General features: G+C 59.8%; 3 protein-coding genes across 10 annotated transcripts; 1 reads left to right on the forward strand and 2 right to left on the reverse strand.

Annotated features, from left to right (window-relative positions):
* Positions 1 to 11,097: 11,097 nt before the first annotated feature.
* Positions 11,098 to 14,766, forward strand: PKMYT1 (protein kinase, membrane associated tyrosine/threonine 1; the record flags this gene model as incomplete). 5 transcript variants are annotated; one of them, XM_080704745.1, is made up of 8 exons in its annotated part: positions 11,098 to 11,448; positions 12,138 to 12,230; positions 12,465 to 12,631; positions 13,231 to 13,337; positions 13,428 to 13,600; positions 13,678 to 13,835; positions 14,500 to 14,577; positions 14,655 to 14,766. In XM_080704745.1, the coding sequence occupies 8 exons, from the start codon at positions 11,098 to 11,100 to the stop codon at positions 14,764 to 14,766; spliced, it is 1,239 nt and encodes a 412-aa protein (XP_080560871.1). The 5 variants fall into 5 exon arrangements, with proteins under 5 accessions (XP_080560871.1, XP_080560868.1, XP_080560867.1 ...); XM_080704742.1 differs by having other exon boundaries at positions 12,138 to 12,631; XM_080704741.1 differs by having other exon boundaries at positions 12,138 to 12,631; positions 14,500 to 14,565; positions 14,607 to 14,766.
* A 939-nt stretch (positions 14,767 to 15,705) lies between these two features.
* PAQR4 (progestin and adipoQ receptor family member 4) lies at positions 15,706 to 17,692 on the reverse strand (the record flags this gene model as incomplete). 4 transcript variants are annotated; one of them, XM_080702141.1, is made up of 4 exons in its annotated part: positions 15,706 to 15,768; positions 15,970 to 16,139; positions 16,234 to 16,455; positions 17,527 to 17,692. In XM_080702141.1, the coding sequence occupies 4 exons, from the start codon at positions 17,690 to 17,692 to the stop codon at positions 15,706 to 15,708; spliced, it is 621 nt and encodes a 206-aa protein (XP_080558267.1). The 4 variants fall into 4 exon arrangements, with proteins under 4 accessions (XP_080558267.1, XP_080558266.1, XP_080558265.1 ...); XM_080702140.1 differs by having other exon boundaries at positions 15,706 to 16,139; positions 16,234 to 16,338; XM_080702139.1 differs by having other exon boundaries at positions 15,706 to 16,139.
* A 1,887-nt stretch (positions 17,693 to 19,579) lies between these two features.
* On the reverse strand, positions 19,580 to 23,607 carry KREMEN2 (kringle containing transmembrane protein 2; the record flags this gene model as incomplete). Its single annotated transcript, XM_080703984.1, has 8 exons — positions 19,580 to 19,790; positions 20,024 to 20,102; positions 20,176 to 20,706; positions 21,005 to 21,158; positions 21,351 to 21,475; positions 21,549 to 21,640; positions 23,158 to 23,332; positions 23,520 to 23,607. The coding sequence occupies 8 exons, from the start codon at positions 23,605 to 23,607 to the stop codon at positions 19,580 to 19,582; spliced, it is 1,455 nt and encodes a 484-aa protein (XP_080560110.1).
* Positions 23,608 to 24,501: the final 894 nt, after the last annotated feature.

Genomic DNA, 24,501 nt, shown 5'->3' on the forward strand with positions numbered 1-24,501 from the left:
CATTTACGTCACCTGGCCCTCCACCCACACAGACCTAGACGCCCAGACACCCGGGGCTCACCCTGAGGGCGCCAGCGAAGCTTGGCTGGGAGGTGGAAGGCGCAGGGGGGAGCCCGTGGGGAGCTCCCCAGAGCTCGGGCCGAGCGTCTGCTTGGCTGCTGCCAGGCTGCCCAGGTGCTGGCATGGGCCTGCTCAGGACCACAGTACCACTCCAGCACAGCCTGCCCCCCCAGGCAGGGCCAGCCTGGGAACACAAGAACTTTAGGACCAGGAGCCCTGGCCAGCCGGCAACCTGTTGGCAGGGGGACTGAACAGAGGAGCGACTTCTAGGTACTCCTAGAAGGCAGAGCCAGGGCCGTGAGATTGGCAGCCGGGCAGCCGGGCTGCTGCAAGTGCAGCATGAGCCACTGCCGGAAATGGCACAGCCAGGCAAGGGCCTCTGGTCAGCTGCTGGCCCAGGCGCACCTGTGAGGGGAGGAACTCAGGGACAGCTGGGCGGCAGCCAGGCGCCTGCGGTAGACCCCTCTGCGCTGCAGCTGTGCTGCTGCGCCTGGGGCCTCAGCTCCTCTTCCCTGGGTGGCTCTTTAGCCCCAACCTTGCTTCAGCTGCTCTGGCACCCCTTCCTAGGTCCTCCCTCTGGGTTCCACCCACATGGTGCAAAGCTGGCCCCCTCTCCCACCCACCTGCCAGTTTATTAAAACCTTGTGCAAGCCAGGCATGGTGACTGTAATTGCAGTACTTGGGACGCTGAGACTGGAGGATCGCAGGTTTGAGGACAGCCTCAGCAAGTAGTGAGACCCTTTTTCAAAAACAAAAATAAAAAAGCCGGGCATGGGGGCGCATGCTTGTAATCCCAGCATTTGGGAGGCTGAGACAGGAGGAGGTTTGTGGACAGCCTCAGCTACTTAGTGAAGCCCTCTGCAACTCAGTGAGACCCTGTTTAAAGAATAAAACATAGGGCTGGGGCTGGGGCTGGGGCTGGGCGTGGTGGCACACACTTGTAATCCCAGCGCTTGGGAGGCTGAGGCAGGAGGATCGCACAGGTTCGAAGCCAGCCTCCGCTACTGAGTGAGGCTCTCAGCAATGCAGTGAGACCCTGTTTCCAAATAAAGTATAAAATAGGTCTGGGAGTGTAGCCTGGAGGTAGAAAGCCCCTGGGTTCCACCCCCAGTAACCCCTCCCCCCCCACACACACACAAATAGGGCTGGGGATGCAGCTCAGAGGTAGAATGCCCCTGGGTTCCATCCCCAGTACTAAAAAAAAAAAAAAAGATGTAAATGTACATTTAACAAATACCTTAAAAGCAAACTCCATGCAACCATACTAGACCGCGGCCAAATCCTGGAAGCATCTACCACAGTCCCTCCCTCCTGAGGACGCGCAGAGCTCCGTCCGAGCCGCGGCCTCGCCTTTCTGAAGGTCCTCTTAATCTTCTGGGGCCCTCTCCGCCTGGGGGAGCCAGGGCGGGACCCGCGGGAGCTCGTGGGTGCGCTGGCGGCGACAGGACACACGGGGGCGCGCGTTCTCACCCGGACCGGGCTGGTGGGCGTTCAGAAGCCAGGGGCTGGTGTCTGTCCCTGCGGCCTCGGGTGGGTGGAGGAACCCGTCCTCTGTTTTGGGGGGCCTCCTTAAGAACTGGGAAGCACCAGTTGCTCCCTGCTGTGTGCTGGGCCCTGGGCCTGTCGCCGGCATTTGTTTTATTCTCTGCTAAAGCTTATTTCCTCTGAATAGCTGTTATTATTTTCATCCTATTTCACAGAGGCGGTGACTGGCCCAACAGGATTGTCGCCCGGATTCCCTGACAGCACCTGCTACTTCTACTTACTACACCCCCACCCCCGTAATGGGGATGGGGCCCAGGGGGCAGTCATCTCAGAGCCGCACCCCCTGCCCTATTTTGTATTCTTTGTTTTGAGACAGGGTCTCACTGAGTGCAGAGGGCCTCACTAAGTAGCTGAGGCTGGCCATGAACCGCGATCCTCCGGTCTCCGCCTCCCCAGTGCTGGGATGACAAGCGCGCGCCCCACGCCCGGCTTTATTTACTACATTTAAGGACTGCCAGTCTCTAGAGAGTGAGGTGTCTTATTAGAAGCATGCTGTTAGCCAGGTGTCTCACCGGCACCATGCACTGGCCTTGAACCTCCTGCCTCAGCCTCTCAAGTGAGATTACAGGCATGTGCCACCACACCCAGCTGCCAGCCTTTTGAAATTTTATTTTGAAGCTGGGCATAGTGCCACATGCTTGTAATTCCAGTATTTGGGAGGCTGAGTCAGGAGGATTGCAGGTTGCAGTCAGGGTCAGAAACTTAGTGAGGCCCTTGGCAATTTCGTGAGACTCTTTCAAAATAAAAGAATAAAGTAGGGCTGGGGATGTAGCTTGGAAGTAAAAAGCCCCTGAGTTCAATCCCTAGTAACACACACACACACACACACACACACACACACACACAAATCTTTTTATATTGAGACAGGGTCTCACTAAATTGCCCAAGCTGGCCTTAAGGGTGCGATTTTTCTGTCTCAGTTTCTTAAATTGCAAGGATTACAGGTGTAGGCCACTAGGCCAGCCCTATTTTTAATTTTTTTTTCTTGCAGTACTGGGGATGGAACCCAGGGGCATTCTACCTCCGAGCTATGCCCCCAGCCCTATTTTTTTTTTTTTTTTTTTTTGGTGGTACTGGGGTTCCTGGAAGCCCTTCTACCTCCGGGCTACACTCCCAGACCTCTTTTTACATTTTATATTTGGAAACAGGGTCTCCTAAGCCAGCGCGCGCAGCTGGCTTCGAACCTGCGCGATCCTCCTGTCTCTGCCTCCCAAGCGCGGGGATTACAAGCGTGCGCCACCACGCCCGGCCCTATTTTTTATTCTTTCTTTTTTATATTATTATTATTATTATTATTATTATTAATTTTGGTGGTATTGGGGTTCCTGGAAGGCCTTCTACCTCGAGCTACACTCTCAGACCTATTTTAATATTTTTATTTGGAAACAGGGTCTCTTAAGCCAGCGTGACTGGCTTCGAACCTGCGCGATCCTCCTGTCTCCACCTCCCAAGCGCAGGGATTATAAGTGTGTGCCACTGCGCTCGGCTTTTTAAAAATCTTTTATTATTTTGCGGGTCTGGGGATGGAACCCAAGAGCATTCGCCTCCGAGCTACACCCCCTGCCCTATTTTTTATTTTTATTTTTTATTTTGAAACAGGGTCTCACTAAGTTTCGGAGGGCCTCACTAAGTAGCTGAGGCTGTCCTCGAACTGTGATCCTCCAGTCTCAGCCTACTAATGCTGGGATTACAAGCCTGTGCCACCACGCCTGGCTCTATTCTTTTATTATTTATTTATTTATTTTGCGGATATGGGAATAGAACCCAGAGGTATTCCACCTCTGAGCTACACCCCCTGCCCTATTTTTTATTCTTTATTTTGAAACAAGGTCTCACTAAGTTACAGAGGGCCTCACTAAATAGCTGAGGCTATGTGCGAACCATGATCCTCTGGTCTCAGCCTCCTGAATGCTGGGATTACACGCGTGTGCCACCTCACCCGGTTTATGCTTTCATTGTTTTTGGGGGGTGGAACTGGGGGTGGAACCCAGAGGCTTTCTACCTCCGGGCTATACTCCCAGACCTATTTTATATTTTATTTGGAAACAGGGTCTCACTAAGTTGCTGAGAGCCTCACTAAGTAGCTGAGGCTGGCTTCGAACCTGCGCGATCCTCCTGTCTCAGCCTCCCAAGCGCAGGGATTACAAGTGTGCGCCACCACGCCCGGCTTTCATTCTTACATTTTTGAAACAGGGTCTCATTGAGTTGCAGAGGGCCTCACTAAGTAGCAGAGGCTGTCCTCAAACCGCGATCCTCCTGCCTCAGCCTCCCGAATGCTGGGATCACACGTGTGAATCACCACGCCCCGCTCCTATTTATCATTTTAATTTAATTGTTTTGAGACAGTGTTTCCCTATATTGCTCAGGCCGGTCTCCAATTCCTCAGCTCAAGCAATTTTCCTGCCTCAACCTCCTGAGTTCTGAGGCGACAGGCGTTTTTTTTGTTTTTCTGTTTTGAACTCATTGTGAATTCGACTTTGAGGAATGGGCAGTTGAAAGTCATCTGGAATTTCATAGAGAGACACGTGACCCAACAAAGACAGAACTGGAGGGAGGCTGGCCCTGAAGCCAGACTCCCCACCCCCCTGAGAAATGGATGCAGGTGCCCTGCTCTCAGAAGCACTCTCCACCCAGCCTCGCTCTGCGGGCTCCTGCTAAGTGCTGTAAGAGGATCATCCCCAGGTCACATTTATAGGAGAGAAGACTAATCCCAGGCTCAGAAAAGCCCAGTGTGTTCCCAAGATCCTTCAGCCAGGAAAGGGCTGAGAGGGATCTGAGCTGAGCTCATGGCCCAAACCCCAAGAATGGGGACAGCAGCCTCAGAAGTGGCTGAGGCCGCCGGGCAGTGGCTCATGCCTGTTATCCTGGTACTTGGGGGCTGACACAGGAGGGTCCCAGGTTCGCATCCAGCCTCAGCTACTTGGGCCCTCAGCTACTTAGTGAGGCCCTCTGCTACTTAGAGACCCTGTCTCAAAATAAAAAATTAGGCAGGGGATGTAGCTCGGAGGTAGAATGCCCCTGGGTTCCATTTCCAGACCAATAAATAAATAAATAAATAAATAAATAAATAAATAAATAAAGAATAGCCTGGCGTGGTAGCGTATGCTTGTAATCCCGGCCTTTGGGAGGCTGAAACAGGATCACGGTTCGGGGACAGCCTCAGCTACTTAGTGAGGCCCTTTGCAATTCAGTGAGACCCTATTTCAAAATAAAGAATAAAAAATAGGGCTGGGGGTGTAGCTAGGAGGTAGAATGCCCCTTAGGTTCCATCCCAAGTGCCAGGGGGGAAAAAAAAGTAAAGAATAAAAACTAGGGCTGGGGGTGTAGCTCGGAGGTAGAATGCCCCTGAGTTTCATCCCCAGGACTGCACAAAAAAAAAAAAAAAAAGAAAGAAAGAAAGAAAGAAAAAAGAATGAGGCCTGTCCAGAGGGAGACTGAGGGCAGGCGACGCCCAGCCAACGAGGCTTCCTGTAGGTGGCGGCATTTTCTGGTTCCAGAAGCCCTGCAATTGTTGGGAGTGGGCAGTGTGGCTATGTGGCTCCCATTGGGAGAGGAGGGGACCTGATCCCATCTGGACTTCTTTTGTGGTTTGGGGATGGAACGCAGGGGCATTCTACCTCTGCGTTACACCTCCAACACTTCTTATTGCTTTGAATCAGAGTCTCACTAGGTTGCAGTCTCGCTACTTTGTTGAGGCTGGTCTTGAACCAGGATCTCCTGTCTCAGCCTTTTAAGTACTGGGATTGCAGGCCGGAGCTGCCGCCCCCGGCACCGCCTCTTTTTAGGGACCCAAAGAATAAGGGAGTGCAGACCGGGCGCCCAGGGCCCCGGCCGGGCCTGCTGGGCCGCGGGGGAACAGGGCAGAGGCTGGGACGCACGAGCCTGCGGCGCCGTCAGGGAGAACGCAGTGCGCCTGCGCAGCGAAGCGCGAGGGCGCGCGCACGCAACCCGGCGGCGGCGCGCGCGCCGCGGGGCGGGGCGGGGCCGGCGCCTCTGACAGGCCGGGGCGGGGCGGGGCGTCCTGGGCGGGGCCTCGGGGCGGCTTTGGAATTTTTGGCGCGAGTCGGTCCGCGCGCGCTCACGGGCCGTTCCCCTCCGCACGGCCCTCCGCCCCGCCGCCCGCCGCCGTCGACCGCCGCCGGCCCTGCCGCCGCCCCGCGGCCCGCCACCCGGGACCCGGCGCCGCGCGGCCGCCGCTCGCCCAGGTGAGCCCGCCCTCAGATACCGTGGGCTTCCGCCGCGGCGCCCGCGTTTGCTTCTGGTTTTTGTTTGAATACAGCGTGATTTTGCCTGAGGAAAGAGCGGCCTCCGCGGCCGGCCGCCGGGCGGGCCCGTCACTGCCCGGCGTTTGCCAGAGCAGGGCTTTGGGCAGCTGTCCGGATTTTTGTTTGTTTTGTACTAGGGCCTGAGCCCCGCGGCCTTCCACCTCAGCGCTACCCCCAGCCCCTTTTAAAGTTTTATCTATTTTTTGGCCTGTGTGTGGGTACCGGGGACGGAACGCAGATGCCTTCTACCCCAGGCCACACCTCTAGACTTATTTTGTGTTTGGAAACAAGGTCTCGCTAAGTTGCTGAGGCTGGCTTTGAACCTGTGATCCTCCTGCCTCACTCTCTCGGTTACTGAGATTCAAGAATGTGCCGCCATGCCTGGCCCCCAAGCTATTTTTATTATTTATTTATTTGGGGGTACTGGGGGTTGAACCCAGGGGCATTCTATCTTCAAGGTACACCCTCAGCCCCATATTTTATTTTTTATTTTGAAACAGGGTCTCACTAAGTAACTGAGGCTGGCCATGAACCTTTGATGCTCTGGTCTCAGCCCCCCAAGTACTGGGATTACAAGCATGTGCCACCATGCCTGGCTAAAGCTCCTTTTATTTTTGAAACAAGGTCTTGCAAAGTTGCTGAGGGTTGTCTTAAACCTGCGATCCTCCTGTCTCAGCCTCCCAAGTACTGAGATTACAGGTGTATGCCACCATACCCAGTTATTAGTTTGTTTATGATAGCATTATGCCAGACAGCAGGGTAAATATTCCATGAGGTCAGTACAATATAACAGGTCCACAAAGCCTTGGGGTCAGATGCATTTCAGAATTCAAAATGTGCCAGATGTGGTGGCATATGCTTTTAATCCCAGCATTTGGGAGACAGGAGGATCCAGATTCACGGACAGCCTCAGCTACTTAGGCCTTCTGCAACTCAGTGAGACCCTGTTTCAAAATAAAGAATAAAAAATAGGGCTGAGGGTATAGCTCTGAGGTAGAATGCCCCTGGGTTTCATCTCCAGTACAGAAAAAAAAAAAAAGAATTCAAAATGTTTAAGATTTAGAAAGGTAATGTGGTACGTTGCATATTTATTGACAACACTCATGGGTATGGGAGATCATTCCATGATCAAACACATTAGTATTTCTTTTTTTTTTTTTTTTTTTTTTTTTGCGGGTCTAGGGATGGAACCCAGGGGCACTTGACCTCCGAGCCACACACCCTGCCCTATTTTTATTCTTTATTTTGAAACAGGGTCTCACTAAGTTGCTGAGGGCCTCACTAAGTAGCTGAGGCTGTCTGGGAACTGTGATCCTCCAGTTTCAGCATCCCAAATGCTGGGATTACAAGCATGTACCACCTTGCCCGGCTCACATTAGTATTTCTATCAAGAAATATATGAATATTTTCCCTGAGAGGGAAAAATAGGTTGTCAGATTATTACTTTGGTACTGAGGATTGAACCCAGGGGTGCTGTACCACTGAGGAACATCCCCAATTCTTTTTATTTTAAGACAGGGTCTCACTAAAACACCCAGGCTGGCCTTGAATTTGTGATCCTCCTGCCTCTGGGATAAGCTAATACACCCAACAGATTTTCTGCTAAATTAGTTTTGCATGTAGATATACTATTGTCTCAGTGACCTTTGTATAAAAGACTGGTATTTTTCCCATTGAATTTTTTTGGCACCCTGTGCCAAAAGTGTCAGGGTTTATTGAACATAAATGTCAGGGTTGCCAGGCATGGTGGCTCACACTTGTAATCCCAGTACTTGGAAAACTGAAATAGGAGGATCACATGTTCAAGGACAGCCTCAGCAAGTAGTGAGACTCTTATCAACCTAGCAAGATCCCATTTCCAGATAAGAAATAAAATCAAACTGGGGGTATAGCCAGGAGGTAGAAGGCCCTTAAGTTCCACCCCCAGTAAAACACACACACACCAAAAAAATCCAGCTTTTTTTTTTCTGAATCCTCAATTCTGTTCTCTTTATCTATATATCCTTACGTGAGTACCACACCATTTTGAAATGTGAAAGTGAGTTCTCCAATTTTATTATTATTATTATTTTTGTGTGTGTGTGATACTGGAGATTGAACTCAGGAGTCATTCTACCTTGGAGCTACACCTCCAACCCCAATTTATTTTTTAATTTAAAACAAGATTTTTTTATGAGCTGGGCGTGGTGGCGCACGCTTGTAATAAAGTATAAAATAGGTCTGGGAGTATAGCCCGGAGGTAGAAAGCCTCTGGGTTGCACCCCAGTACCACCCCCAAAAAAAATTATATATATATATATATATATATATATATATATATATATATATATATATTAGCCAGCTATGGTGGCACGCACCTGTAATCCCAGTGCTTGGGAGGCTGAGACAGGAGGACAGGAGGATCATAGGTACAGGTACAGCCTCAGCAAATAGTGAGACTCTCATCAACCTAGGAAGACCCTGTTTCAAATAAAAATAAAATAGGGGTGGGGAATGTAGCTCAAAGGTAGAATACCCTTGGGTTCAATCTCCAGTACCACACGCAATAAGTAAATAAATAAATAAATGAAAACCAGCTCCTGCTTAATGACTGCACACTGGGATGTTCCTGTGATGTTCCTGTCTTAGCCTCCTTGTGCTGTCATGCCCAGCCAACTTTATTTTATTTATTTATTTTTTGTGGTACTGGCAATTGAACTCAGGGGCATTTTAACTCCAAGCTACATCCCAGCCTTTTTTATTTTATTGGAACCCTAGATTGTCTTAGCCTCCCAAGTACTGGGATTACAGGTGTATGCCATCACGCCTGGCTTTTTTTTTTTTAAATAGGGTCTTACTAAGTTGTTGAAGTTGGTCTGGAATCTTTGATCCTCCTGTCTCAGCCTCTCAAGTACTGGCCTTCCAGGCATGGGGCTGGCACATTGTTTTCTGTAATGAAGCCAGCTGAGATTCTGACAGGAATTGCATTGACTTTTTTGGAGACGTGTTTTGTTTCTTTTCATTTTTTGCTGTGAATCAAACCCTGTGCTTTGGTGCAAACTAGGCAAGCACACTAACACTGAGCTATACCCCCAGTCAACAATTCAGAGAGTTTTGCCATGTTATCTATTTGTATATTTTGTGTCTAGTGGGAGGTACAGGGGATTGAAGCCAGAAGCAGCCTATCTCTGAGCTCTACCCTCAGCTCTTTTTTTTTATTTTGAAACACAGTCTCACTAAGTTGCAAAGGTCCTCACTAAATTGTTGAGGCTAGCCTCCAACCTGAGATCATCCTGTCTCATCCTCCCAACTACTGGATATTATCTGTGTTATAGGAAGTCTTTGTGTCTGTGAACATATAGTATCTTTCCATGTAGTTAGGACTTTAGTTTTGTGGGGTTTTGTTTGTTCATTTTTGGTTTTGGTTATTGAGCCCAGAGCCTTGCACATGCCAAGTACACCTTTTCTAGCATTAAGCCACATCACCTGACCCCAGGGTCAGCCTCCTCTCTCTCTCTCTCTTTTTTTTTTTTTTTTTTTTTTGGTACTAGGGATTGAACCCAGGGGCATTCTACATCTGAGCTATAACCCCAGCTCTTTGGACAATTTATTTATTTATTTGCGGGTCTGGGGATGGAACCCAGGGGCATTCGACCTCCGAGCTACACCCACTGCCCTACTTTTTATTCTTTATTTTGAAACCGGGTCTCACTGAGTTGCAGAGGGCCTCACTAAGTAGCTGAGGCTGTCTGCGAACCGCGATCCTCCGGTCTCAACCTCCCAAATGCTGGGATTACAAGCGTGCGCCACCACGCCCGGCTCTGACTTTTTATTTTGTAACAGGGCCTTGCTAAGTTGCTGAGGCTGGCTGTACGCCTGAGATTCTTCTGTCTCAGCTTCCCACATACTGGGATTGCAGGTGTGTACCACCATTCTCTGCTCCAGGCTTTTCTTAATAGCTCACCGTCCTAACCTTCATCAACTTTGACAGCACCCTTATGTGTGAGCTTGCCCACACTGTTTCAGTTTTGGGGGAGTACAGCTTCAGGTTGTCTGCTTTACAGCCTGCCTCTAACGCTGGGCAAAATCTCTGAGCCCTGCTGTTGTGCTGGGGCAGGGACAGTGGTGTGCCACCTGCAGACAGCACTGCTGCCAAGGGGCAGGGTGCACGTTCCCAGTGTGGCACCTTCCTAGGGACAGCTGGGCCTGGGCCTTCAGGGCTCCTTGGCCTGCTGGGCCTGGGGCAGAGCTTTCACCCTGTGAGTCGGGGTGGGTGGCAGAGAGGCCCTGTCCTGTCTGCCACACTCAGCAGGAATTTGGCCTCTGCCATGGTGGGGGGGCTGAGGAATACTGAGAACCTGCCCCTCTTAAGTAGATACTCTAACTTTGACAGAGAGCTGGGGGTGGAACTGGAGCCCCATCTTCTTAGACACACCCGCCCACAGCACTGGTAGACCTTCAGGTGCCACACATTCTTGGTCTTCTACCCCCCAACCCAGTACTTTGGGGATTGAACTTAGGAGCACTTCACCACTGAGCTACATCCCCAGCCCTTTTTATTTTTTTATTTTGAGACAGTCTCTCTGTTGTTCCAGCTAGCCTCAAGCTTGCAATCCTGCCTGTGCCTCCTGCGTTGCTGGAATTACTGTTGTGCACCCCCACGCCTGGTGTTTTTGGTGTTCTTATGAGATGTTGTAGATTTTCCTATGCTTCCTTTGCGGTATGCCCTCAGTCCAGAGACTTTAGTACTTGCTGTGAACACTGTCCCCTCCCTGCCTGGGGCACTGGGGGAGGCCCACAGAGCTCTTCACACTTTCATTCTGGAGGCAAAACTGCACTATCATTGTGAAAATTAAAGAAAGGAAGAGAGAAACTTGGGATTCAGAGCTGCGTTTACTTAGAATTGGAGAGGAGGGATGGTGCTGCTACTTCTCTAAGGTGGCAGGGAGGAGGGCTGGATGCCTGGCTGAACACGGTGGTGGTGGATGGACAGGGTGCCTGACTCCAGAGCCGCCTTGGTGGGAACCTCTCTGGGCTGTGAGCCCCGCGGGGATGAACCTGGGCCACCTCGAGGTGCAGGCAGCACAGTGCCGTGCGTGACTGCTTCTTCTCTGCCTTTCCTGCAGGTGCTCGTGGCCCTCACCTTCATGTGGAAAGCAGACCGCACGTGCAGTGTAGACCAGGCACTGTGTGGTCGCCCTGCTCAGTACTCGGCCCGTCTCTGCCCCTAGGGCCTCCTGTGCAGGCCATGCCTGTGCCCACTGAGGGCACCCCGCCACCCCTGAGTGGCACCCCAGTCCCAGTCCCGGCCTACTTCCGCCACGCAGAGCCTGGCTTCTCCCTCAAGAAGCCCGGGGGGCTCAGCCGGAGTCTTCCACCCCGGCCCCCTGCCAAGGGCAGCATCCCCATCAGCCGGCTGTTCCCTCCTCGGACCCTGGGTTGGCACCAGCCCCAGCCCCGGAGGGTGTCATTCAAGGGCGCAGCCTCAGAGACCCTGCAGAGTCCTGGGTATGACCCAAGTCGGCCAGAGTCCTTCTTCCAGCAGAACTTCCAAAGGCTCAGCCGCCTGGGCCATGGCTCCTACGGAGAGGTCTTCAAGGTGGGTGAGGGTTCCGCTTCCCAAGCCTGTCTGTAAGAGCCCTTTTCCTCTTCCCCACTCTGCCCTGACAGCCACCACCCCAGGGCTTCTAGCCCTCTACCCCACGCAGGCCTCTCGGGTGCTGTGAGCACACTGGCCCCTTGTCCCACGCCTGGCACACCCGGTGCTTCTGGCTGCCATCTCTGTCTGAAGCCAGCTATGCTGGGGTCCTTGGCAGGCTTTGCCCAGCTCCCAGAGCTGGCCGGAGTGCAGTGCCCACCCACCCCTGGGCTGGCAGGCTTAAAGCCTCCCCCCCCGCCCACCACCTTTTTCCCCCTAAAATACATTTTCCAATCATTTATATTTCCTAGCTTTCCTTGCACAAGTGCTATTTGAAGACAGTTTTGTTTAAAATGCAAGCAGCATAGGTCCTGGGTCAGCTCTCCTGCCCAGAGGAGAGCTGGTGGAGCAGAGCTGCTGTTCTGGAGCCAGGGTTTTGCTCAGCGTAGCACCCTGGGGGGTCTCCCAGGCCAGAGCACGGCCACTGCCTCCATCCTGGGGGCAGCTAGCCGTTCTGCTGGGGGAGGCTTGTCCAGCTGCGTCGTCGCCGTTGCAGGGGTCTATGTATCGTATCTGCCATGTATGTGTTGGTGTTCCCCCATGTGCTGTGGCGCGCCACCACCTTGCCTGCAGCGCCACTTCCATTTTAGGTGAGGTCTAAGGAAGATGGCCGGCTCTATGCTGTCAAGCGCTCTATGTCACCATTCCGGGGCCCCAAGGACCGGGCTCGCAAGCTGGCCGAGGTAGGCGGCCACGAGAAGGTGGGGCAGCACCCACGCTGTGTGCGGCTGGAGCGCGCCTGGGAGGAAGGCGGCATCCTGTACCTGCAGACAGAGCTGTGTGGGCCCAGCCTTCAGCAACACTGTGAGGCCTGGGGAGCCAGCCTCCCAGAGGCCCAGGTCTGGGGCTACCTGCGGGACACCCTGCTGGCTCTAGCACACCTGCATGGCCAGGGCCTGGTCCACCTTGACGTCAAGCCTGCCAACATCTTCCTGGGGCCCCGGGGCCGCTGCAAGCTGGGTGACTTTGGACTGCTGGTGGAGCTGGGTGCAGCTGGAGCCAATGAGGCCCAGGAAGGGGACCCCCGCTACATGGCCCCTGAGCTGCTGCAGGGCTCCTATGGGACAGCAGCGGACGTGTTCAGGTAAGGGCTGGGATGCGGAGGGATGATGGCAGGCTGCAGGTGGCACTTTCAGGGGGTGGTCAGCAAAGAGCGGGAACCCCCAGAAGAGGAGCTCCATCCTAGCTCCAGGTCAGGAGCACACCAGGCCTCGGGCCTGGGAGGTGCTGCCTCCCCTCGGCTGCAGGGCAGGGCAGGCTGCCCATAAGCAGTGAGCCCTCTGGAGCCCTTGCACATAGACCAGTCTCCTCCTCACAGCCACGTGGAGGGGCGGCTGTTACTCTGACCAGGAAGGAATGGGGCAGGGAGGTTAAGGGCCTTCTGAGCACCCAGCAGTGGGCCTGGGCTGGCAGCTCCCGTCCTGCTGCCAGCAGTTACACCTGATCGTCTCAGCAGAGTGGGGATGGTACTGGTAGTAGCCGTAGAAACCATGATGCCTGACGGTGGGGTGCGGGTCCCCATCCTGCCTGGAGCTCATTAGCCCTGTTGCAGTCAATCCCCCTTCCCTTTCTCCTTCTCTCTGGCTTATGGTGGGAGAGAGCAGCCCTGTCCTGCCCTCCAGTGGGCCGCCCAGGATGGGGGTCTGTCCCAAGGCCAGCTGTGTCCACTTCTATCCCTCCTAGTCTTGGCCTCACCATCCTGGAAGTGGCCTGCAACATGGAACTGCCCCACGGTGGGGAGGGCTGGCAGCAGCTGCGCCAGGGATACCTGCCCCCTGAGTTTACTGCTGGTGAGTGGGTCCTGAGGACAGGCAGTGAGGGGCACGCTGGGCTTAGGGTCGAGTCAGCACCCTGGACCAGCACAGCCTTGCTGTGGGCAGGTCTGTCTGCTGAGCTGCGTTCCGTCCTGGTCATGATGCTGGAGCCGGACCCCCAGCTGCGGGCCACAGCAGAGGCCTTGCTGGCCCTGCCCATGCTGAGGCAGCCTCGGCCCTGGAGCGTCCTGTGGTGCGTGGCTGCTGAAGCCCTGAGCCGAGGCTGGGCCCTCTGGCAGGTGAGCCCCCATGGCCCACGGGCACCACCTGCTCCCCGCCCTGGCCTGCCTGGCCTTCTGAGCCCCTCTCCCTACAGGCCCTGCTCACCCTGCTTTGCTGGCTCTGGCATGGCCTGGCTCACCCCGCCCGCTGGCTACAGCCCCCAGGGCCGCCGGCCACCCCGCCTGGCTCGCCCCCCTGCAGCCCGCTCCTGGACAGCAGCCTCTCCAGCGGCTGGGATGATGACAGCATAGGGTGAGTGGAGGGGCGCCCAGGCACGGTGTGGGCATCCAGGCAGTGGAGGTGACTGGAGAACAGGTTCCTCCCACAAGCCTGACCCAGTCGCACCTTCAGGGGCCTGCAGCCTGGCCGCGTGGGACAGCTGCTGCTTACAGCACAGCTGCACAGTGTGCGGCAGGCAGGACAGGCTGCGGGGGCCCAGGGCCGCGGCACCTCCTTCCCTGGGCAGAGAAGGCCTCTCTCCCAGAGCCTAGCGAGTGCCGCCCTGAAGGCTCCCTGGTCTCAGGTGCCTGGTGGCCACGTGAGAGCCTGTAATTAAGCTGCCGCACAGGAAAGCCACGTGTTCTGCACAGATCTCAGGGAATCCCTTCTGCATAGCGGTGTCACCCTCGCTCTGGGGCACTTTTTATCACAGGGGAACTTCCAGAAATGTTTCATTTACCAAAGGCCACTTGCCAGGCAGCTTAGCTGAAGCCGGTGTGTTCTGCACAAGACCGAGGTCTTTGGGCGTGGCTCGTGGAGGACTTGAGGTGGTCAGAATGAACATGTCTTTATTGTGCTGACGGCTGCCTTCGTCCCTTCATTAGGCAGGGCCTGGAACCGAAGCAGGGCCAGAGTGGGTCTTGTCTGGCACTCCCCATCCCTCAACACCCCGCTTGTTTTGCCCACCCTCCTGCAGGCCCTCTCTCTCCCCGGAGGCAGTCCTGGCCCGGGCTGCCAGGAGCACCTCCACCCCGCGGAGCAGGTGCACACTGAGGTGAGCTGCCAGGGCCAGGGGCTGGGCAGGGTGGGCTTTGGGATCCTGAGTGTCATCTGCTCTTCTCCCTCCCCCAGGGATGCCCTGGACCTAAGTGACATGGACTCAGGGCTTCCTCGGGGCCCCTGCCCCTCCTTTGAGCCTCGGAACCTCCTCAGCCTGTTTGAGGACTCGTTAGACCCAGCCTGAGCTGCAGGGCCAGCCTCGTGCTTTTAACCTCTTGTTCCCTTCCTGCCCCTCCCCTTGGGAAGCTGGGGTCCCTCTGAGAACTCCTGTGTCTAATAAAAAGTTTTTGAATCTTGGGAGCACCCAGTGTGCTCCAGTGTCCACACAGTGCTTCTCGCCCCTGTATTGATATGACTCCAGGGCCTGGACCCCAGGCCTCGAGCTAGTGGACTAGAGCCATCGCTGTGTGGGGTAGATCTCCTGAGTGGGCACATCCCTGGTGGGCAGGTGGACCCATGGGCTCCTGGCACTGAAGGTGGAGAGGGCAGGCCCTCAGCCAGTGGGACTCGCGCCTCAGCCCCTCACTCCATGTCTCCTATTGCTTGGGAAGGCACCACTGCCTCAAGTCCCTTGCTCAGCTGGTACAAGAAGGGCCAGTGCCCACCTGGTCTTGGGAAAGGGGCTGGTCCTGTTGTCCTGGGCCCTGACTCCAGTCTCTGGATGGGAAGAGGCAGGGAGGGGCAAGCCTCTGGGACTGGCAGGTTGGCATGCAGGGCCGAGAGGAGTCCAAGAAGCAGAGGCTAGGGAGGCTGGCCCAGGGACCAGAGGTGCCTTATGGGAGGGCGGGATGGGGCTGGCTCCAGGCTGGCAGGTGGGGCAAGTTAGCAGGATTCCAACTGTCAGGAAGATGAGCCTAGCGTCCGTCCTGTCCAAGCCTCGCAGAGGGTGAAACTGAGGCCCGGAGAGCAATGTTTCCTTCCAGGGAGGGAAGCTGGGGTTCTAAGGCCCGGGTGGAAGCAGAGCCAGTCCTCAGGGAAGAGTGAAGACGGCTCAGGGCTCGGCCTGGAAGTCGCAAGCAGTGGGAGCATCCAAGGACCCAGCCCCCTGTAGACCGGCAGCAGGAGGGAAGGCGGCATGGGGCCCAAGGGCTGTGGGCAGGCCGGCATGGCGGGCAGGAGGCACTCAGTCCGGGGGACAGGCATGGCGGGCGGTCCAGAGCAGGTCAGGCACAACACCGGCGTGCAGTTGGAGGATGGACCCCACGCTGAGCAGGTGCATGATCTGGTGGGAATTGCCCCAGTAGTCGAAGCGGCCGGGTCCCCAGCGTTCTGGTAGGCGGGCCACGTTCACCAGCCCTCCGAGCAGTGCCAGGGCATCCATGCGCAGGTAGCAGGGCAGGGAGCCTGGTGCCCCCGAGCCCAGCCCCACCCCACGGGCCCCAAACACCAGCAGGCGGGCTCCAGCCTGCCAGCCGAAGGCTCGGAGACGGGCGCTGGTGGAAGGGGCAGTGAGGGCCCTCCAGCCGGCCACCCCCGACAGCAGGGTGTAGCCCACCAGGGCAGCGGGGCGCAGCCAGGGCCTGCAGGCCAGGGTGCAGTGGATGATGGGCAGGGCCCCTGCGGAGAGAGATCAGGAGAGCACATCAGTCCCCGCCTGCCCGCCCAGCCCTCCCGGCCCTGCCCTGCCTCCCTCCTTGGGACCCTGGCTCACCGAGGGTGTTGACGAGGCAGACCCCACACATGTCCAGGGCCAGGAGCCGGGCATACACGGGGCTGCCCCCTTGGTGGCACATGAAGAGGTGGTACAGCACGGAGGCCGCGGGGGGGACCAGGCAGGCCACACAGTGTGTGCCCCCCAGCCAGCCATCCTTGCCCAGCTGACCCCAGGGCATGGTCATCGGCACCAGCACCAGGAACCCCAGCAGGGCCAGCCCTGGGGGAGGGAGAGTTAGCCATCAGATTCGGCACAGAGGACGTGTCACGTGGGAAAGAGCCAGTTCGGAGAGAACCCAGAACACGGGTGAGCCAGTGGCAAGACAGGTCTCAGTGGGTGCTGCTGCCAACCAGCAGAGGCAGGCTTGGGATACGGACTTCAGAAACTGCTTCCATGGCTCACCACAGTTCTGGGAGCAGTGCCATGAGCCCCGCTTTATAGGGAGCTTGGAGGCCAAGTGGACTGGCCTGGCTGAGCCGGGGCACCAAGGGCAGGGAAGCCTCCGGGCAGGAGGCCCAGCGGCCTGCCTCAGAGCCACGAGGCACGACTTCACCAGAGTTGAGTAGGCTGAGTGGTGAGCTACACAAGCCCAGGGCTACGAGCCTCACCTCTCCCCAAGTGTCCGCACAGATGGAGGCTTTGGGCCTTTCTGTGTGCCAGGATGGGGAGCGCTAGGCCCGGGAAGGGAAGTCCAGAATGAGGGAGTGGGGCCGAAGGAGCCCAGCCATCTCCTGCCCAAGGGCCTCCCTTCTGGGGGTTCCCCCTCCCCAAAAGCAGTTGGCATTGCCCCACGGGGTCAAGCAAGGCGCCAGCTGGCTGCCTATGCCAGGCAAGGCCTGGTGACCGGAGCCCCACGGGAGCCCAGGAAGGGCCCGGAGCTGGCCGGCTGGCTCCGGCCCCTCTCCCAGCTGGGGCGGCTCAAGGACGGGCAGGGCTGTGTCAGCAGAGCTCCGGCTCCGGAGGAGGGGCGGGCGCCGGCTGGGGGAGGAAGGAGCTGCCGCCAGGCGGAGCCCCGCGACCGGCGGCGGGGGCGGGGGCTGCCCGCGGGAAGGGGCCGGGGGGGCCCCTTCTGGCCAGTGAACGCCCACCTCCACGGCGGGCGCCGCGCCAGGCTTCGCAAGGGGCCGGGTCCAGGCTTCCGCCCCCGCCCCGCCCGCTCGCCCCGCAGGCCGGTCGCGGAAGCCCACGGGGGCGCGGGACAATGGCAGCTCTGTCGCCGAGTTCCTGGCCGAGCCCGGCCGGGGCAGCCAGGACCTGGCACATCCCTCGGCCTTCGGGCCAGGCGCTCACCGTGCGTGTAGATGTTGCCCAGCTCGTTGTGCAGGTAGAAGAGGCTGCGCAGGCAGCCCGAGCCGCTGCTGGCCGGCCGGTACCCGGTCAGCACGAACTTGTTAAACTGCAGGTGCGGCGGCGAGCTGGCCCAGTCCAGCAGGCGCGGCCCGGCCAGGAACGCCATGCCCGCGGCGCGGCCGGCCGGCGCCTGCTCCCGCGGCCTCCTCCTCAGCGCGGCCGCCGCGCCCGGGCGCTCATCGCCGCCGCCTCGCCGCCCCCGGCCCGCGCCGTCCCGGGGTGGAGGTCCGCCGCGCCCCTCCCGGCTGCGCACGCGCGGGTCGGCGCCCCCGCGCCGGGGCGGTGGGCGGGCGCCGGGCGCGGAGCGGGGCGGCGCGGGCGGCTCGCCGGCCGGTGGAGCCGCCGCAGCCGGAGGACGGGCGGGCGCGGCCCGACGCGGGAGGGGACGCCAGGCTCCGCCCGCCCCTCGCCCCCGCCAGGCGGCCGCGTTTCGCGCGCCGGATTTCTGACGTCCACACGGCCAGAACCAATGGCGCGGCCGGAGCGAGGGAGGCCCCGCCCGAGCCCGCCCGGGCCTGGTCCTCGCAGCGTGCTGTGAGTGGCTCCGCCGCGCTCGCTGGCGCGGGCTTTGTCGGCCTGGGGCCCCAGGTCCCGGGTCCAGCAGGCTGCGTCGGGGGGGCCCGGCGCCTCGCGTGCCCCTGCATCGCGCGGCTAGCTTTCCGAGTAACTCGCGGGTCGTGGCACCTCTGGGTAGCCCACCCTCGACTGCGCAGCTTCACCACCCGGCCCCACCCTGCAGCCGGGGCTCTGTCCAAGGTGCTACTGGCTCGGCCCGTTCGGGCGGTTCCCGCCAAGCACCGGCGCGCCCCCATTTAGAGGTGATCTCTTCACTAGTTCCAGATGCCCGGACCTCGGAGACTCGAGGCGCACCTGGAGCCCTCGGGCGAGGCCCGGCTGGGCTGCTCCAGCTTGGGCTCAGCCCAACACCTCCTATCATGACCCACAAGGCGCACCCTCCGCCCTGCCCAGGACAAGCAGGAAACACGGGAGCCAGAAGGCAGAGGAAGGTCGGCCTCCGCCCTGTCCCCTCCGGGGCTGGAACCAGGAAGGCGCCCCGTTGGCATACCTCTGCCTACCACGAACCTCTTTCTGTGTGTGTGTATGTGTTGGTGGGATTGAAGCCAGGGGCATTCTACCTCCAACTCACACTCCCAGCCCTTTTTATGTTGAAACATTGTCTCTCTAGGTTGCTGAGTCTCCCTAAATTGCTGAGGCTGGCTTCGAACCTGTGATCCTCCTGTCTCAGCCTCACAGTACTAGGATTACAAACGTGCGCCACTATGCCCTGCTCCTATTTTATTATTTGGAAACTATCTCGTTGAAAGCCTCGCTAAATTGCTGAGCCTGGCTTCAAACCCACGATGCTCCCGTCTCAGCCTTCCAAGGACTGGGATTACAGGTGTGCACAGCAGGCCCAGCAGCCCATCCCTCTTCTACAGGGGCGGGGCGGGGCCTGCCCATGTTGACATTCCAGAAGGCTCAGTCAAGCTAGGAGTGTGAGCCGCCCTTCATTTGCACGGACATTCATAGCCCTTCATTTACAGATCACCCCCAGTGCCTTCATGAACAGAGCTTCACCATGCAAGGACTCGCAGAGGCCTGTGCCAAAATGTTATTTTACCTAAAGCCCTTTATTTAAAGTCAGTGGTGGGTCTTCCCACCACTTGACCTCTGACCTCTCACTGAGGGCAGCAGTCCAGGACAACCCTAAGAGGGGCTCAAAGACCCCTGAAACCAAAGGCCACCCCCACATCAAGGTCCATGGATTGGGCAGCTGGGTTCCTCTTGCTCTTTGGCCTGGAGCATCTGGCCCCTGATGATCAGGCCAGATTCCCCTAACGGCACCAGGATGCTTCCTGTCCAATTTCTGGTCTCCTCGAATGGACAAAGGCCAAGCTGCCTTTAAAGGGGCAGAAGGCCGAGGTAGAGTGCAGCATAACTTCCCGGGCGTCATCTCGCCGGCAGCGGGTCCGAGGGACCCTGGGGTCCAGAGTCAGAGAGCGGAGACAAGTGAGCGCAAGGAGCTCTGGCTGGAGGCACTTAGGGGCCGGTAGCCCGCGACAGGACCCTCAGCCTGCGGGTCCCCGGCGGGACAGGCCAGGGCCACCCCTCGGGGCCCGCGGTACCACACGGCCCAGCTTCTCCCAGGGCCCCGGGAAGGTCCCGACGCCGCGGGCCCTTTTCCTGGAGCCAGCAGACAGCTCCTAGAGAGGGAGCAGACGTCAGCTGCACCCGTCCCGACCCCACCCCCAGCACCCTCCCCTGCCCGGGCTCTCCTGCGCGCCTCCGTGCGGACCCCAGGCCTCGCCCACTGCAGAACCCGGGGGTCCCTTCCCAGCCTCTTGGCCCTCGGGCTCCAGGGCACAGAGCGCCAGGCACCCGGCTGCAGGGTCCCTCAGGGCCAGCCCAGCGCCCGCACCGTCGGCGCCGCAGCCACAGCAGCAGCAGCAGCAGCAGCAGCAGCAGCAGCAGCAGCAGCAGCGCGGAGACCGCGGTCACGGTGGAGAAGACTCGGGCTGCGGACAGGCGGGTGCAGTGAGCGCGGGGCCCTCCCGGCCCTCCCGGCCCTCCCGCCTCGCGCCCGCTCACCCCCCGCGGCAGCCTGGGGAGCCCCGGGCCCGGGGCTGCAGCTGGCGTCGGCCCCGTCGGGGAGCTCCGCGGGGGTCCGGGCCGAGCCCTGGGCGGGCGCCAGGTCCTGCGCGGCGTCCTGCAGCCCTGTGGGGAGCGGCGTGAGCGCGGCGGGGCGCGCGGGCCGGGGGCGGGCGGGGGCGCGCCGGGGCTCACCGCGGTAGGAGAGCGCGAAGCCCTGCGCGTGGCCGCGCGCGTCGCTGCGGAAGGCCAGCCCCAGCGCCGAGGCGCGCAGGCGCAGCGGCCCGGGCGGCGGCGGGCGCGCGCCGTCGAAGGCGCGGAGCAGGCGGCCCGAGGCGGCGTCGCGCAGCTCCAGCCGGTCGTGCGGGTCGGCCAGCTCGAAGAGGCGGAAGGTGAGCTCCAGCGCGGCGGCGCCCGGCGGCGCGATCGCCCAGCTGCAGTTGCGGTCCGGCCCGTACTCGTCGGGGAAGTCCGGGGAATAGATGACGCCCTGAGGCGCCGTCCAGTTTTCCTGGCAGGAGCCCACCGACACTGCGGGCGGGGCGGGGCGGGGCGGAGCTGAGGCCGGCGGCCGCCGCTCCGCGCAGGGACCCACGTCCCGGGGCCGGGTTCCGCTCTCATTGGCTGCCCGCCCCGCCCACGTCCTTAGGCCGCGCCCTCCGACCCCTCCCTGCGCAGGCCCGGCTCTTGGCCCCGCCCACGTCCTTAGGCCGCGCCCTCCGACCCCTCCCTGCGCAGGCCTGGCTCTTGGCCCCGCCCACCGCGCCCTTTCCGGATTCGGGCCCTCCCAGGGCGTGGCGCGGGGGTCCCCTCCGCGTCCACGCCTCACCTTCGTAGACGCCCAGTCGTCCATCCCCGCCGCACAGCTGGCCCGGGTGGCCGAAACAGATCTGATCACAGTCGGTGGCAGGGACCGCACGACCCCGGGCCAGGTCGCTTTCAGAGCCGCAGAAGCAGGCGTAACCAGCCTCGACGCCCGCCAGCTGGGAGCATAGACGGGGGTGACCCCAAAGGCAGGCACGAAGGGAGGGGGCGGCAGAGTGACGGGGCCGGAAAGTGGGACTCAGACGGAAGGTTCCGAAACCCAGGCCGAGGTTTGGTGTCAGAGTGTTGGGAGCTGAGCGGGGTCCTGAGGCCAAAGTCAGGGGCCAGGGGACTGGGCTGGCGGGCAGTACCTGGTAGCCCTTCAGGCGGCAGAAGCGAAGGCACACCTGGACCGTGAGCTTCGTGGACGTGCCACTGGGGCCGCTGAGAGCAGGGGGCGCGCCCGAGTCCACGAAGCACCCGAGGTAGCCAGGCACTGCGGGGGCAGCAGTCAGCCTCCCGCTCTGAACGCCGCCCTCCGCCCGGGCCCGGCGGCCAGGCCCACTCACTGTGACACGTGGGGATGTCGCAGTAGCGCCAGTAGATGCCCTCCTCCGTCTCAGCCACGTAGCACCAGGGCTGCACATCACCGTCTGGGTTCCTGCGGGTGTGGGGAGGGAGGTGGTCCGACCCCCGCGCAAAGTCTAGTTTTTCCCATGTGCTTCTGGACACGTGAGAAGTCATTAAACAGGCCTGGAGGGCTGTTGTTGGGTCTGGCTGTTGCCAGGCCTGGATCTTGTGTAAGAGGACTTTTTCCCCTCTCAGCTGTGGGCCTTAGCACTCTCCTCGCTTCAGGACCCCCCTTTAGAACCCTGCTGTATTTATTTATTTATTTATAGAGCGATATTAGGGGTTGAGCCCAGGTGGCTCTACCACTGAATTATACCCCCAGTCCTTTTGTTTGTTCTGTTTTGAGGCAGGGTCTCTCTAAGTTGCCCAGGCAGGCCTTGAACTTGCAGCCCCCTGCTTTAGCCTCCCTAGTAGTAGGAGCCACTGCTCCAGGTTCAGAACCCTGCGGGGGGTGTGTGTGTGCGTGTGTGTGTATGTGTGTGTGTGTGTGTGTGTGTGTGTGTGTGTGTGCATGTGTTACTGGAGATTGAACCTGGCTGGGTCATTCCACCTCTGAGCTGCACCCCCAGCCCTATCTTTATTTATTTTTTTGTGTGGTGGTACTGGGGGTGGAACCCAGGGGCTTTCTAACTCCGGGCTATACTCCCAAAACTATTTTTTTATATTTTATTTGGAAACAGGGTCTCACTAAGTTGCTGAGAGCCTTACTAAGTAGCTGAGGCTGGCTTCGAACCTGCGCGATCCTCCTGTCTCAGCCTCCCAAGCGTGGGGATTACGAGCGTGCGCCACCACACCCGGCTCCAGCCCTATCTTTAAATTAATATTTTTGGTACCAGGGATTGAACCTAGAGGCAGTTTACATCCAAGCTACACCCCCAGCCCGATTTTATTTCTTATTTGGAAACAGGGCCTCGCTGGGTTGCTGAGAACCTCGCTAAATTGCTGAGGCTGTCTTTGAAGCTGCCATCCTCCAGTCTCAGCCTCTCAAGTACTGGGATTACAAGTGTGTGCCAACATGCTCAGTTTATTTTATTTTTATTTATTTATTTTTAAACAGGGTCTCAGAAAGTTCAGAGGGCTTCGCTAAATTGCCGAGGCTGGATTTAAACCTGCGATCCTCCTGTCTCAGCCTCCCAAGTACTAGGATTACAGGTGTGCGCCACCACGCCCGGCAGGAACCCCGCTCTAAAGCAAAAATGTTGAGTCCTAAACTTTGCGGCTCATCAGAGCAGTGGCCTCCTGCTCTGGCCCTCTCCGGACAGCAGCTGTCGCTCAGACCTCCCCCAACACCACCCTTCCTGGATAATACATGTCTTTCAAAGAAGTTGTACCGCAAGAGCTGGTCATCCTCTGACCAGGTCCCGCCCTCGCGGGCCCCTAGAGTGCCCATGCCCGCCCCGCCTCTCCCGTCCCGGACCCAAAGCTCGGCCGAAGTTTGGCATCTAAGTCCGACTTCTTTTGTGCAAAGGTTCTGCGCGCCCACCTCTCCCCGGGGCAAGTAGGCCCGCCCCCCACCCGGAGGCCCCGCCCAGCCGCCGCGCCCCTCACCGGCAGAAGTTGTGCGCGCCCAGCCCCCAGCGGCCCTGGGGGTCGCTGGCGCTGCTGTAGCTGTGCTGCTGCGTCTGGTCCCAGGAGAGGCACGGGCGTCCCGCCCCGCGCGGGCCCGTGTGGTTCTGGCGGCCGCGGTAGTCGGCGCCATTCACCTGGAAGCACTCGGACAGGCCTGCCCGGCCACCGCGGCGCCTGAAGAGGTCTGGACCCTCGCTGGGCATCCTCACCTCCCAGCGCGAGCCCCTCCGGGCCGCGGCCAGCCGGCACCCCGGCGCCGCCCCGCGGGCACCCTCGGGTGCGCAGCTGCCCCGCTCTGCGGCCCCCGCCCCGGGCGCGGCCGGGCCGTCGTGCGGACTCACCTGGACTGTGCAGGCTCCCGGCCGACGCCCAGGGCGGGGGCAGCAGAGGGAGGAGGAGGAGGAGGCCCCGCAGGGCCCGGGTCCCCATCGCCCCCAACCAGGGGCGGGCGCCCGGCCCCCACCCGGCTCTCGGGGGTCTCCCAGGCGACCTGGGGGCGTTGTCCTGTCAGTCTCCTGGGGGGCTCTGCCTGCAGAGTCTCACGCCGTGGAGGGTCTCCGCCCCGGCCTGGGGTCTCTGGGGGCGTCTGGCTGGCGGCTCCCTCGCCCGGTCCCCCCGCAGCGCCGGCTCTGCGCCTCCCGCCCGGCCGTCCCGCCGCCGCCCCTCCCTCCCCCTGAGGGGGCCGAGAAGCCCCGCCCGGGACTGCAGCGCGGGCGGCAGGTCCAGACGCCTCCCACGCCCGCCCCCGGGACCCCCGCGTGCCCCTGCAGCCTCGCCCTCGCTCCCGCGCCCGGGCGGGGTGCGGGTCCAGGAGGGCGGGCCGGGCGAGCCGACCCCAGACCCGGGGGGCTGCGGACCCGCCCCCGTGGGGTCCGGGGCAGAGCGCCCCTCGAGCGCGCGCTGCCACCCGGTGCCCTGCCCGTCACACTCGCAGGCTCGCTCCCCCCGCCCCCGCCCCGCGGCTGCCGGCCGGAGGAGGAAGTGCCACCCCTGCCCCCGCACCCGCGAGACGGGCGGGAACCGTGGACGCTCGGCCCGGACAGGCAGGGGCAGCTGGTGTCTGCGGAGGAAGGCAGCTGCGCCCCTGGTCCCGGCCCGCCTCCGCGCCCTCCCCTCCCCTCCTCGCTAGGAGGACCCCGGCCCAGGCTCTCCGCAGCCTTCCCGTGTGGTGGAATTCCCCAGCAGTGCCCCCCACCTGGCGGGGGAGGGGGAGGGGAGCAGGCCCGGGCAAGCGTGGGGGGAAATTCCCCGCCCCCTCCCCCTGGGCCCGACTCCTCCGAGTCCTCTGATCTCCCAGCGCTGCCTGCCCGCTGCCCCCAGGGC

The sequence above is a fragment of the Muscardinus avellanarius genome (assembly GCF_963383645.1).
Source record: "Muscardinus avellanarius genome assembly, chromosome: 10".
Classification (NCBI taxonomy): domain Eukaryota; kingdom Metazoa; phylum Chordata; class Mammalia; order Rodentia; family Gliridae; genus Muscardinus; species Muscardinus avellanarius.